The sequence below is a fragment of the Numenius arquata genome, chromosome Z, assembly GCF_964106895.1.
Source record: "Numenius arquata chromosome Z, bNumArq3.hap1.1, whole genome shotgun sequence".
Lineage (NCBI taxonomy): Eukaryota > Metazoa > Chordata > Aves > Charadriiformes > Scolopacidae > Numenius > Numenius arquata.
In genome coordinates, this window is record NC_133616.1 from 67,529,166 (window position 1) to 67,543,978 (window position 14,813).

The 14,813-nt window shown below is 38.5% G+C and overlaps 1 protein-coding gene across 2 annotated transcripts in view; it reads right to left on the reverse strand.

Annotated features, from left to right (window-relative positions):
* Nucleotides 1–14,813, reverse strand: part of SNX24 (sorting nexin 24) — a 95,638-nt gene that overhangs the window by 6,565 nt on the left and 74,260 nt on the right. For both annotated transcript variants that reach the window (XM_074166238.1, XM_074166239.1), the window contains 2 exons: nt 1,734–1,828; nt 160–192 (listed from right to left, as the gene is read on the reverse strand). In XM_074166238.1, coding sequence (XP_074022339.1) covers nt 160–192; nt 1,734–1,828 — 128 coding nt within the window. The remainder of the gene's footprint in view (nt 1–159; nt 193–1,733; nt 1,829–14,813) is intronic.

Consider the following 14,813-nt stretch of genomic DNA (forward strand, 5'->3'; position numbering starts at 1 on the left):
ACAGCTGATGAAACTAGCCATAATATTTAACAAACACATCTAATTTTAATGCTAAACTACTGCTATTTTGTCAACTTCAGGGAACATATACAGTAAACACCACTAATTTCAAGCAGTTTATTAACCTGATGTCCTAGAAAGAGTAGGAATCAAGCTCACCTTGATTCTTCGGATTCTGTTTCATCAAAAGAGCTGCAAGTGAAGTGAGAGGAAACTTTGGTTACAACAAAATTAACTCTGCAATAAAAAAATCCCCAAATCCTTTAAGAACCATCAAAGAGAGCAATCTTTTTCTGATCACTTGCTGCATAATGCAGTGTGATGGAATGAATGTAGGAGATCACATCATTTTACAACCACTACCTGGAAATGACAGCATCCCTTTAACAGATTCATAATCATATCTATCTATCTATGAAGTGATAGTGTACAGTCCCAATGAGTGTATGAGAACCATAGAATGGTTAGAGTTGGAAGGGACCTTAAAGATCATCAAGTTCCAACCCCCCTGCCATGGGCAGGGACACCTCCACTAGACCAGGTTGCTCAAAGCCCCATCCAGCCTGGCCTTAAACACTTCCAGAGATGGGGCAGCCACAACTTCCCTGGGCAACCTGTTCCGGTGCCTCACCACCCTCACAGTAAAGAATTTCTTCCTAATATCTAATCTAAATCTCCCCTCTTCCAATTTAAAACGATTACCCCTTGTCCTGTCACTACACTTCCTGACAAAGAGTCCCTCTCCGGCTCTCCTGTAGGCTCCCTTCAGATATTGGAAGACTGCTATGAGGTCTCCCCGGAGCCTTCTCTTCTCCAGGAAGTCATCTCTTCTTGAGAAGTCATTCTCTTCTCCAGCTGATGTCATTAACTACAAGTGAAAACTACAAGTCTCTTAGCTTCTGAATCACGCTTGAGATTGCCCTGGGCCATAGACACCTCTGACTGCAAGATGGCCTCAACATTATTTCCACCTTTTTCAACTGGCCTTCTCTCCACTGCAGATCCACACAGCCTCCCCCAAAGTGGAAAAGGGCCACCTTGCTTTCTGGGGAGCAAGTTCTGGTAATGCTGCTGGACTTTCCAACTATGTCAGCTTGCATAGCAAAAGAAATTATTCTCCCTGCAAACCTTACAGCTGCAGATGGTAGCAGAGTTTCCAGTTACACTATTTTCGGTATTTCTGTAGTCATTATACTCATCATAATCATACTAAGCTTCCGTTCTCCCACCCTGATCAAGAACCTTTCCCAGAGGAGGGATAATGGGGCTATTGGGATAGATGTCATCAGAAAGGTGAAAGATCCCATTTTCAAACACACATGGGAGATCATAAAATGATCACAGAATTAACTTTATTTTGTTCAGATACCAGGACCATAAAACACATGCAAAGGCTTTCTTCTATGCAACTTTAGTTAGTGTTTATGAATATTCTACAAAATTCATTTCAGTAGATAATTCAAGATCTATGAGAAAATCATATTTTTCTCATCCAAACTCTCCTTTGCTTTCCAAGAATATTACATTAAACCTCACTTCTGTCTTTGAACAGGCTGGATTTATTTTACCACATTTTGGGGATGTATAAACATACTTAACATGAACCTAATGCCCATTTATTTTACAGTGTTACAGTTGGCAGCAAGACCTTTTTAAGTCAATGGAATTGCATCAGCAGTGAGTGGATATGGGCCTTTTGGCCTCCATGTATTTTTCAGTAAATGAGAGCTTACCCGCAGCTTTCTGCTTTTGGCAAGGTAGGTACATGGCGAACGTTCAGGAAATCAAGAAAAATTTTAGGGAGCTCTTCATTTTCTAAAATGACTGTCTGTAAAAAAAAAAAAAAAAGGCACAATAGAAACCCAAGATTTTTTAATATTTTAGATATTGCACACTTTTATTCAAGCTACCAAAACATTTCCCACTTGCAACATTTTTCAATTCTTCTCCCTTTTTTTTTTTTACACCTATTTTGGAGAGCTTCATTTCAATAAGAAAACCACAGTTCTTAATGAATCATATAAATACATTCAGCCCAAGCTACTACATTCTGTTTCACCTGCCATCACTGGTGCCAAGCCAGATGCCTCTCAAGCAGAGACATCTGATTCTGGAACTAAGTTATTGGCACATCCATTTGTGAATAAAATTCTGTTTGTTTAAAACATGAAATAAAGCAGCTACAGCTCCGTGCTTTCGTTTTCACCTCACAGAAGGCTCCTGTCCAACACATCAGTGGAAAAATGGAGTCTCCACTTAGTGCAATTTTACTAATGCATGCCTTGGTAAATGCCAACAAGGGAAACTCTTTGCTTGGCTTGACAGACCAACTTACAACGTATTCCTGGTATCTGTGCTGCAACTCCTAATGACAAAGCTCTGACCCAGAGCTGCTGGCTAGATCTGCCACAATCTTCCACAGCAATGACATAATGGCCGGACTCCATCCTCCTTTGTTTTTCCATTGATCAGATGATGATCAATTTTCAGTAAATTAATTACAAATATGCTTAAAAGTATGTAGCAGATACATGAGATGCTTAGGTGCGTGTTCATCATGAAAGAATGACTTTTAAAGGAAACGACAGATCTCTTGACAGTTTCAAAGAAGCAGACCAAAAATAATTGTTGATCTTTAATTTTCACAAGACAAACAAAACAGTTCATAAATTCAACCAACGTCTCACATGAAAGATCAAGCACCTATTTATTTACTTACCGTTCATACTGCCATGCACTCTCATAACACACATATTTCACATGCAAATGAAAGCCACAAGCTCTTCCCTAAAGAGTTTTACTACATAAAGGCCTGGATCCAGAGTGAACAGGTGCATGGAAGAAATTTCACTACATTTGTAAATAAAACTACTTGTACAAGTAAAGCTATCCACATTCATCCTGCTCATTTTCTCACTCTACGATAGGAGAAACAAAACCTGGAGAAGAAACAAGACTGGTGATGGGAAGAAACATTACTCTGTTTACATTCAGGAGGTAACTTGTTCCTGCCTGTGTATTTTTTTACAACACAATATCACTAGGGAGACGCAATGATATGTAGAGGATAAAAGGATCTCAAAAAAAATTATGTTGGAAGAGACATCTGGAGGTCATCTAGATTTTATAGCAGGTTTTATAGCAGGTTTTACAGCAAATGGTTTGGTTATTTGTGTAATGAAAACCCAGTTAGTGTAAAAATTACATAAGATGTACATAGACTTAAAGAAAAACACATTTGAAAAACAAAGATATTTGAGAACAGGTTCCTTTTTATGTTACATTTGCAAATGTAGACTCTCAATACAGAGTCTATATTTCTTCAACACCTGAGGCCATCACCAATGAGTTTGAAAAAAAGAACTGGGAAAAATGAAGCTTTTGAACTTTTTTGTCCTAGATTTTAATGGGTGTAACAAACAGGGAGGTCTGAAATGTTGGCCAGTGTTAAGCCTTTCAATTCACCTCTATATGAAGATGCTGCATTAAAAAATGCCACTTGATTTGCATATTGCAAAATCAGCACTCTGCTGCTGCAAAATTTATCCTGTTCTGCATTCAGGTTATGCACAGAAGGAGGGGTGGAGGTGGATGCATATTCAGAGGGCGTGTGAACTGCATAACAATGCATATGACTTGCTCAAATAAAACCATCTTACTAATTATATGCAATGAAGAATGGCAAAAAGTTGTGTAAAGATGTTTAAGGGCACCCAATGCTTACATGCAACTTCATGCTTGCACATCCTGACAGCTTTTTCTGAAAGTTGAGCTGCCTGCTGAGGCTGCTGAACAGAACAGTGACTGTCAAGGAAGAAGGGAAGGATACATCACTGTATAAAAGGAAAAATCCCAACAGTTCTTACAAACCTATTTGTTTCTGTTTCCACTCACTCCAGATTAATATATCATTCTATTTCTTTTATTTTTTGTTCATGACATGCATCAAGTCAACCCAAGCCCTGCTAGCCTTGCCCTGACCAAATATGTTTCACAAAAAGATGTAAGTAAATAGCATCTGTTTTAGTGTGTTAATCCATGTAGTTTGTTAACTGTCAGTAACTCTGCTTTGGTGATCAATAAACTTGAAAATGTAGCATTTGCAGAGAAGCAAAGGCAATATTACACTGCACTGTACTTTGGATGCTACCTTTCCTGATTGGAACTTTTGTCATTTCCAGAATTTTATGACAGGAGGGATGACTGCATTGAACAAAGGAGGATTTTTCAACTGATGTAACGTAATGTGACATACATTTTAAGGAATTAAAAAATAAATGAAGGTACAAGTTAATACTAATAAGGGGGCAAATTATCTTCTGGCTTGACTTATTGGCTTCAATACAAAAAAGGGCCAGTACATAATCCAGCCATTTAATATGCACGGCACAAACCAAAGAAAAAGAGAAAAAAAACTGGGAACAACAACAAAATAAAAGCCAGCCACACTGGATTAGGTGTGTCTGTATAGCTGCATTTCCTACCTCTGGTGGCGGCCTAAAGTGGATGCCCAGAGAAAAATGTAAGCGTTCAGAACTTCCTATTTAAGTTGTTCAAAAAAACACTCTTAATCAGAATTAAATGGTACCCTAATTGGCTTAATTTACCTGGAACAACCCCTAACACAAGATTTTTAACTTCTGACTGAAATCTTGTAAGAAACACAGATTTTGCAAACTTGATCTTTAAATAACAGCTGAGCAGAAAAGGAACCAGCAGGTAAAGTCTCTAAACCACTATCTATAATCTGTGATGTAACATGCTCAACCATAGCCTTTGTTCAAGTGAATCTATGACATGGGCTTGTAAATAGGACTACTACTGTGTTTGCTCCGCAATCAGAAACTTAAAGATATATATTTCCAACGAAATAAAAACTCGCAATTAGCTTGTTAGTAATGTGAATTTCTCATACATCTGAATTCTACCAACATCATAGCCGTAAGTTTCAAATATGGTCCCCAGAGTGCTAAGTAGACTAATTTAAGAAAAAAAACAGCATATGTGTTTCCTTCCTAAAATAAATAAAAAACACCAGAACTAAAACACCTAACACAACCTCTGGCAAGTGATTTGGGAAGTGACTCCAGAAATACATTTTTCAAACTCATTGATTTCAGCTGAACTAAGAGTATGAGCGCCATATTTTCTTAGAAAATCGTAAAGGGTGTTTATCTGTTACTGTCACACTTTAATGAACTACTCCATGCTTCAGGAAAAAAAAAAAACAAAACCACAAGGGAAAGCCTGATGTTTACATCAGCAGAAACGTCTTTTTCATCGAAAGGGTGCAATTATTATGTAACACAAATCACAAAAATCCCAATTTTTCTACCTTATCAGTTTCATAAAATCATGTTCCCTAAGGATGTCATTGATTAGTTGCACATGTTCTTTCAGTGACATCTGAAATACTTAATTGTCGGTTATCTTCTCTCCCTCAGCAAGTAAAATATAGTCACAAAATTGCAAAGGGACTTGTTCTGCCTTAACCTTAGCTAGATGCCATCATGCAGTGGAAAACAGTGCTAAAATATCACAGGATAATGCTCTCCAACAAGGGAGACATATAAACAGCATAATGATTTCCCACGAGTTTCCTTTTTAGAAAATTGTCACTAAAGCCAGGGTAAATGGTGACATATCTTCACAGAGGACACTGCAAAATCGAACACTGGCATTCTAGTTAGGTCCAAACCTACTCATCAGCCAATTATAACAGTAACTGAACATCTTGCTGAAAACCCGAACAAGACCACTGTGCTAACCTTAGGAGATCACGCCACAGGAATACATCATTTTCACAGATTTTTATTATTGTTTCGTTGGGTTTTTTTAATGAAAAAAGATTTAAAAATTAATTTATTACAATCATCTAACATACTTTCCCAAGGTTGCTGGAACAGCTGTTAGAGGGGGAGAAATGAGAGTGGGGAGCTGAGTTATAAGGTTTTTAAGAGTCCTTACAGACTTTTCCATTCAATCGGGTTTAGTTTGAAATGCTGTACTGTTAGGGTGAAAAAGTTCATGACAGTTTTTCCTCTCTTCACAGGGAAAGACGCTTCACAATACCTAATTCAGTGGTGCAGCTAAAATGGGGGAGAAGAAAATCAATACCTTCCAGCTACAGTAAGTAGGCCTGAGTGTCAGTCTCCACTGGGACCAAAACCCACATCTTTTAGAACACTTTAGAGTCTATATTCTTCTATTAACCTGCTTTTCCTGAACTGCTTTACACAGTCCCATGAAATGATAAAAAGGTTACCAAAAGACCGCATTAACTAAAAACCAAGTAGACGAAGGAACCAGACTTCTAAGAGCAAGCTTTCCTTTTTTTAAAGTAATAGTAGATACAATAACGTTTTATATTACCCATTGTGAACAACTATGAAGAAACTCCCTTCTTTAGTGAGGATGTTGTTATAGGTTATCAACAAGAATTATTTCTAAGTAAGTTGTCGCTTAAGTTGTCGTAGTAAGGAGACTATGCTTTTCATTACTACCAGAAACATTCACTGATGGGCAGTTTTGTAAGAACAGGAGGAGGTTATAAGCCACGCTCAAAACTCTGTATAAAGATACAAGGAGCATGCAAACACACATACAATGACACAGAAGTGACGCTCTGTATGAAGGCAATACCAGCTAGTTAACACTCCTAGGCTATGCATCAAAGGGAAGTCAACAGTAAAAGTGCCATCTACACAGTGGAGCTTGAAAGTGAACAAGATACTGACCGTAGGTATTACATGCCAAAATACTTCCAACAAAGATCCATAACCTACTATGTGAAAGTTAATGTAAACTCACAAAATTAAAAAAAAAAACCAAACAAAACCCAAAAAGCGCAGAAGGGAACTGCACCTCTGAACCTCAAGACTGGAAAATAGTAGAAAAATCCCTGCACCAACTTTCAGATCCATTTGTTATACTTCCAGTGAGCTTAAAACTCACCAGATACCTCCTGAGTGACAAATCCATCACAACATTCTCAAGCTACACAGAAGAAAAATGAGCTAGATGGAAGGGAATCCCAACAGGTTAAACAACTGAAAACGATCATCACTGAAAATGTGTATGCAGAAATTAATGACAATGTCTATAAGCTATTATTGTTTTTACTTAAGCATCACCTACCCTAACTTTAAAGAATTTTACTCATCTTTATTAAAAATACTACCAAGTAAGTTTTAAGGTAGTGAGTACTTTAGTTAGAAAGGTAGTTAATTACACATTTACAGTTCCAGCTAATATTTAACTACTAAGTGTAGAGCGGATTCACTTGAGCCTAAGTGTAAAAATGTAACCCACTTGATGTGAAAAATACAATACTGAATTTTTTTTGGAAAACTGGGAACATAATGTAGGGGGAACAAACTGAATCTCTCTGCAGCAAGATAGGAGACTAGCCCTTGAAAGATTAGAAGCAAAGTGCAACAGACTACAGTTCCTTTGAAAAATAAAAATGAAAGGAAGCAGTCAATATCATTTCCTGAGACACTGCTCAAAGGACTGGAGGTTAAGACAAAGCTGGATGAGAAATGAAGAAATCAACAGAGCAAAAGGAAAAGAAGCAGAAGGGCAGGACGAGTTAATGATATTTAAAAAAGTCAGTAGGAACAAGAAAGGCTTTAAAAGTAAGTAACAGAAAAAAGTAGTACAAAGAATAAGCAGATCCATTAATGAAAGACACAAAAATAAATGTTGATTTTTAAATGGCTGAAGTGTTTTTTAAAAGTCAATGGACGACTAAGACAAGAGACAATTAACAAGTAATTAAGACCATGTCAATAATGCTGCTGATAACAAAAATGGTACAGGAATACCTTAGACTATATATATATATATATCTCAATCAGTAGATCCAGAAAATATACATCTAGGACAGTAAAGAAATGAATTAGTTATGCTTGAAAAAGTCATCTCAAGAGTACAGGGGAAGAAGGTTTGGAAAAAAGTAACTGCATTTAGAGTCCACGCTACAACAACAGGTAAAGCAGAAGAGGTTTAAACTTGCAGGACTGTTGCTGTTTCTGAAAGCTTAAAGGAACTAAATACAAATACGCTGTAATTAAAAAAAAACCCAGCATTCAGGTTGCAAACTACGACACCTGACAAGTTAGGAAACTGGCAGGTTTTTTGGTTTCTTGCACAGTCAGATGCTGCTCTCCTATGCTGATCCTTGAGCACTGAGGAGGTCAGATGGGAAAAAGAAGCAAAATCGCCCAACAGTATCTGATCAGGTAATTAAAGACTATCATAAATACACACTCTAAGGCAAATAAAGCTGGTACTGAAAATGTCAGTTCTAGATTTTCCAAATTTGCAAGTGTTTCTTCGGTCCTAAGACTGGTCCTCTATATTTAGTGAATTTTTCTGTCTTCTTAGTATGTGAAAACCCTTTCTTAGAGACAGAACCATATAGGTTGGAAACGATCCTTAAGATCATCCAGTCCAACTGTTAACCTAACACTGACCCCTCAGCACTACATCTATGTGTCTTTTAAATACCTCCAGGGATAGTGACTCAATCACTTCCCTGAGCAGCCTGTTCCAAACCATGACAACCCTTTTGATGAAGAAATTTTTCCTAATATTCAATCTAAACCTCTCCTGATTCAACTTCAGGCTGTTTCTTCTTCTCCTATCACTTGTTACTTTGGAGAAGACACCAACCCCAGCCTTGCCACAACCTCCTTTTAGGTAGTGGTAGCGAGTGATAAGGTCTCCCTTCAGCCTCCTTCTCTCCAGGCTAAACAACCCCAGTTCCCTCAGCCGCTCCTCCTAAGACTTGTGCTTGAGACCGCTCACCAGCTTCGTTGCGCTTCTCTGGATGTGCTCCAGCACCTCAATATCTTTCTTGTAGCAAAGGGCCCAAAACTGGAACACAGTATTCGAGGTGGGGCCTCACCAGTGCCGAGTACAGGGGGACGATCACTTCTCTACTCCTGCTGGCCACACTATTCCTGATACAGGCTAAGATGCTGTTGGCCTTCTTGGCTGCCTGGGCACGCTGCTGGCTCATATTCAACCGGCTGTCAACCAACACTCCCAGGTCCTTTTCTGCCAGGCAGCTCTACAGCCAACCCCAAGCCTGTAGCACTGCATGGGGTTGTTGTGACCAAAGGGCAGGACCCAGCACTTGGCCTTGTTGAACCTCATACCACTGGCCTCAGCCCATCATCCAGCCTGTCCAGATCCCTCTGTAGAGCCATCCTACCCTCCAGCAGATCAACACTCCTGCCCAACTTGGTGTCAACTGCACACTTACTGAGGGTGCACTCAATCCCCTCGTCCAGATCATTGATAAAGACATTAAACAGAACTGGCCCCAGTACTGAGCCCTCGGGAACACCACTTGTGACCGGTCAACAACTGGATTTAGCTCCATTCACAACTTTTTGGGCCTAGCCACTGAGCCAGTTTTTTGCCCCGTGAAGAGTACACCTGTCCAAGCCATAAGTACCATCATCAAGCCATCAGCATTCATCACCGCCAGAATTAAACTCTGAACCCTCGGCATATACTTTTAGTTTTCCTTTTTTTTTTTGGATACTCATCAAGGGATGGAAATGATTTTATGACTGAGGTCATAAAATCTACACAAGAATATTTGCTTGTTACAGCAACAGGTCAGCAGGATCACACTGTATTCCTCCAAAGGGTGTAAGAGAACTTGCTGATGATTTTTTTGAACTAGCACTGGTGTATACCATATTGTTTATGGCTGCTTTAGAGCTGGAGGACTACAAGAAAGACAACCGTAATTTTTTTTTAAAAAAAAGAGTACTATGAGAGAGCTGGGATTCATAAACTAGTATGCCTGTACCAGGGAAGTTGGTAACAACTACAATAAGGAGTAGAATTAGTGGGCACATGGGTAAACGTCTCTGTATGGAAAAGTAGCACAGGGCAGCTGTTAAGGGAGACCCTTTTTCAAAACTTACTGCAAGCCCTGAAAGGATCAATAAGCACAGATAAATGTGGTCCTGTTGGTAGAGCCGCTTTTGACAAAGACCCCCACCAAAGGCTTTAAGGCAAACCTAGCAGCCATGATCCTTGCACCGATAATTCAGTCACAAGTCCTGAAAGAGAGGTTAGGAAAACACGGCCCGGGGTGATGCATATTGGAAAAAAAAAACCACTAACAATGATGGACTTTAGACTGACCATCAGTGACCAGAGGAGTGAGATGCTGGGGGCTACAATATATACCTCAAAAGATAAGCTCCTTATCCAGCAGCAATTAAAAAAAGCAAATCAAAAGTTTATTAGAAACTATTAGAAAAGGAATCAAGAAATCATTAGAAAATATATCTTATATAAGGAGGGGCTTCATCATGGAACAAGTAGTTGAACCACGTGCCACAGCACATTGCAGACACTGAAAATGTATACAAGTTCAAGGGGAGACTGAATAGATGATGGAAGGGGAATTCATTGAACTGAAAATGCATGGAAATGGAGAGTATATTAAGGAGGAATTATCACAGCACGTTCTCTCTGTTCTCCCTCATGTACCTGCTTTTGAGCACTATCAGAAGCGGACTATTCTCCCAGAGGAGCCTCTGGCCTAATCTGCTCCAACTATTATTTTATGCTATGCCAGCTGAGGTACAGGGTTAATTGTACCAGTCCACAGTAGTGGATTGCTCTCCCAGAGAACGAAGATGGAGCATGGCTGGGATATGGCCAACTCATTCTCTTCTCCCTCCAGTTCACTCATCGCTAGTGCCTTTCAGGTGGTTGGAAGAGGCTGCTCCCATCTGCCTGTCCTCACCAGCAAAACCTCACCGTGGAAGGTAATTTATCCGCTTTTGTGCACCCACAGACCCCCTACGTCCTTCTTCTCCCAGCATTGGTGAGGGTGGAGATTTGCTGAGGGGACATGGGAGCTCTTTTCTGCTTTGTGGAAGGACTGCTGGGGACAGAGGACCGACCTGGAGGCTGACATCCCCATTTGCACGCAGTGAAGAAGAAGGGGTGATGCAGGGATAATAATCCAACACTTTTTTCTTGCTGTCAACTCTGAGAAATTTTATTTTAGAAATGTGCACATTAGTTAAAGATCTGTAAAGCCATATAGTATTAAGACAAAACAAATATAAACCAGAAAAGAGTTATTGGCACACAACAAATGCTTTAAGAAAACTTAAAACATGACTTGGAACCAAATATTGCTTGCCTTGTTTTACTGGTATTGAATACAAATTATCTGAGAGAAAATACATTTCTGAATGTAAAATAAAAGTGAAATGACTGTTATTTCAATTCACTAGAAGTTTTATGTAGACAGATTGTGAGATATATTAAAGTAATTCACACTTCATTAAAAAAACCTGTTTGACAGAGAATACAGTTTTAGCTGCAGAAGGGCTGCAGTGTTTGTATTTTCATGTTTAATTTCTAGACATACTAAAATATATAAAGTATCTTTTTTTCTCCTGTTACCATGTTTCATTTCAAAGAGGAGTTTGAAAAAAGTTGTCCGCTATTTCTGCACAGAATAATCTTACTGTTTTTTCCTGTGCCGCCATATTTTGTGTCTATTACATTTACTATGCTCGTAAATAGTCCTTTATAAGGAGGAAAGCTATGAGCAAGCCTGAAGAAAAGGCATGGTTAAAGAAAACTAAGCTGTACTCTATTCTTCAGAGCCAAATACAACCGAATGATACCTCAGCAGCCAGAGAAACAGAGGAGTGTCTCTGCAGCATGACTGGTTTCCTTTGATCCCCCAAAAACCCACTCTCTGCATGATGTCACAGACTATTCTGCTAAGATGCAGATGTTGCATTGAATCTTAGATTTTTTGGTCAGATAACATGGTTTTGGTCAAATAACACAGCTTCGAGAGAACTGAAGAAGCCTAGAAAAATACTGAAATACTAAGAATAGCCTTGAAATTGCATTTTCACTTCCGTTTTGATTCGTAAGAAATGTCCCACAGCTCTAACACGTTTTGCTGGGAACAAGAAAAGAGTCAGGTGGCTGATGAAGACTGAGGAAGTTAGCTATGAAAACAAGTCTTGCTTTTCACAAGAATGACAATTTCATGTAAATGCCACATCAAAAATCTAGAAATCATCCGAGGCTGATTTCCTCATCTGCATTGTTTCCGCAAGATACTGTAACAAAAATGCTATTCAACTCTACAATAATTTCTCATTTTATCTCCCCACTATTTTCTTGTCAGAGGTTTTGGGTCAGAGTAAACTCTTGAGAAATGACTCGACATTCCCTTTGAAACTAATTAGACTAAGCAGAAGGTACCCACTCCAAAGTCCAAACAAGAGAATGTAGAAAGCACAGGGAATTCACTGCACCTAGGGTTAATGAACTCATTGTGTCATTTTTGCAGAGGTAAAGAAGGGGTAACATAGCTGACCAAATCTATTTAGATTTATATGGTGGGGTTTTTTTTGAGTTTTGTTTTTCAGTTTTGAGCGTTGGTAACGCTTTCAGCAACTGACTTTCTTGCAGAACCACTGTAACAGAGAAAACCCTCTTTATAAACATGCACTTTTCTAGATCCCATCAAATTAACTTCTGTTTGTAATAATTCTTATGTTTAAAACATTTTCCTGCCCCCCACAGGAAGGCAAGACCCAATCAACTTAGAACAATGCAGTAAATGCTGTGCTGACAGCATTAGTCATTGATTCAAAAGCATCTGTTTTCTGAAAAAACTCACCAAGGTTTTTTCTCTTTGAAAAACATTCGTAAGAAATTTCTACTCCGGATTGAAACAACAGGTTAAAGTCAAAGATTCAGACAATTTCCTCTTGCCTGTTTATGCTACAGAAGCAGCATAATAAATAGTCAAGATGTAGTGATATCTAACCATATGGATATTAAAAAGGCTTAGACAGCATTTCATAAATTACACAAGCAAGTTGGAATCAATGTCAGAGAACAGAATTTTGAACAGATAAAGTAGGACATTTTTTAACAGACACTAATATGCATGTTTAAATTAAATTCTTGATAAATAACTAGCTACTAACTATGCTGTGAGAATATTTTGTCAGGGGTCATAATTCATGGATTATTTTCATTAAAAAGGAAGACAATAAAAATGACATGGAGGATAGCAGGGCAGTCATAACGGAGTAAATTATTTTATTTTCCCAAACAACCTCAGAGCAGGAAGATGCTCAAGACAGTTCAAAAATCAACAGTAAGCACTTTCAGCAGTAACAGTCACTGCAGAGCAGTCAGGTGGGCAAGGAAGATTTTAATATGTGTTGTCAAAATATTTAACTGGTCCAGTTCTGTCATCAAGTGGCTGAGTTTGTTAACTTTCGTACAACCACACTTGTGGATCTTGACAGATGGGTTATTTCTATGTTCAAACAGATTGATCGATGACTGCACCCTGCTTCTCAATACCACTTACCATACTACTCTTCCAGAAATAAAACTTTAAATTATCTAACATGTTTTGTCTTAGAACAACCATTTCTAAGCTCTCTTTACTGAAACCCTTTTCTATCATATATCTACATTTCATTAAAAGCTGTCCAAAAAATAAATATCTTGTTTATGCCAAAATTCTGCATTAAATATCCTTTCAAATGAACTTTCAGAAAAAGCTCTCTTTGTCCCCCACAACTCCCCCCTCCCATTTCAGGAGAGATCCAACAACAAATTATTAAAGTCTTACTCATCGGTGAAATGAACTGTTTGCAAAATCAAGCCCAGCGTTTGCAGCATGGTTTTGCCTTGCTAAGGAGTCGACAGTCTTTACAGAAGTAGAAAAAGACATGCATAAATAAAAAACATAGCAGTACAAGAAATGTGGTGTAGAGTCGGCAATGCTAAATTGTGGAATATCTTTACAATCTTAAGTACTTGCTGGCTCACAGATTCAATCTGCAGTGGGAATTAATGTTACCAGAAATGTTAGAACTAGAGAAAGTAACTCCCTTTCTCTGCAAGCATACAAACCCTGCTTTTTGTTTGCGTAGAGCTGCTAACAGAAGTTGCAAGGTTTTCCCTGTTTTTTTCTTAAAAAAAAAACAAACCAACCCCAAAGCAATCCCCCAGACCTCCTGTCCTTTTTTTTTCACTCCCACCACCCTGGCAAAAAACCCTTACCTCTCTTTCAGAGAAACAAGCATGCCTTGTTACATGCTGCTCTGTAACTATAGGAGCAAATCAATAGCAGCTGAATGCCATCTGCTTCGGGCAGCAGAACAGCACCAAAAGTGTGAGCAATGCATCTTCCCTTATTGAAAGGTTATTTTATGCAAGTAAACAATTCATCGTCTTCTTGCACGCTTGATGCTCATTTACCACTTTTGATCAATAAAATATGCAAAACAACAAAAAAATTGAATCCTAAGAGTAGTTCTGATGCCAGTGTGATAGTTAATCAATAGCAGGTCTCTGTTCAGTAAGGCAGGCAGTAGGGTAACTCCTTTATTGTATAAACCCAGGAAAAAGTGTGGAAATGTGTCTTGTTGCCTCTAAAATGCAATAAGAGAGTGAGAAACACAACTTTTATCCTGTAAATTAAAAAAAAAAAAAAACGAGAATGAATCAAAGCGCATTATTTTAATTGTATTTTTTTCTGTCACTACGCAAAGGGTACTTATGTCAGCTTGCCTGATCATTTCTCACAAAGAATCTGCTGCTATGCTGTTGATAAAGCTATATTATCATTAACACAGATACTTGGTTAAATTGTAGCCATTATAAGACAGACTTTGGAGAGCAACCTACTCTGAAGGTTTCCTTCGAAGCTGCTCTACCTTATTAAGTCTTGGTTTTCAATGTATTTATGTTTCAGGTGAACTCAGTTTTTCTGT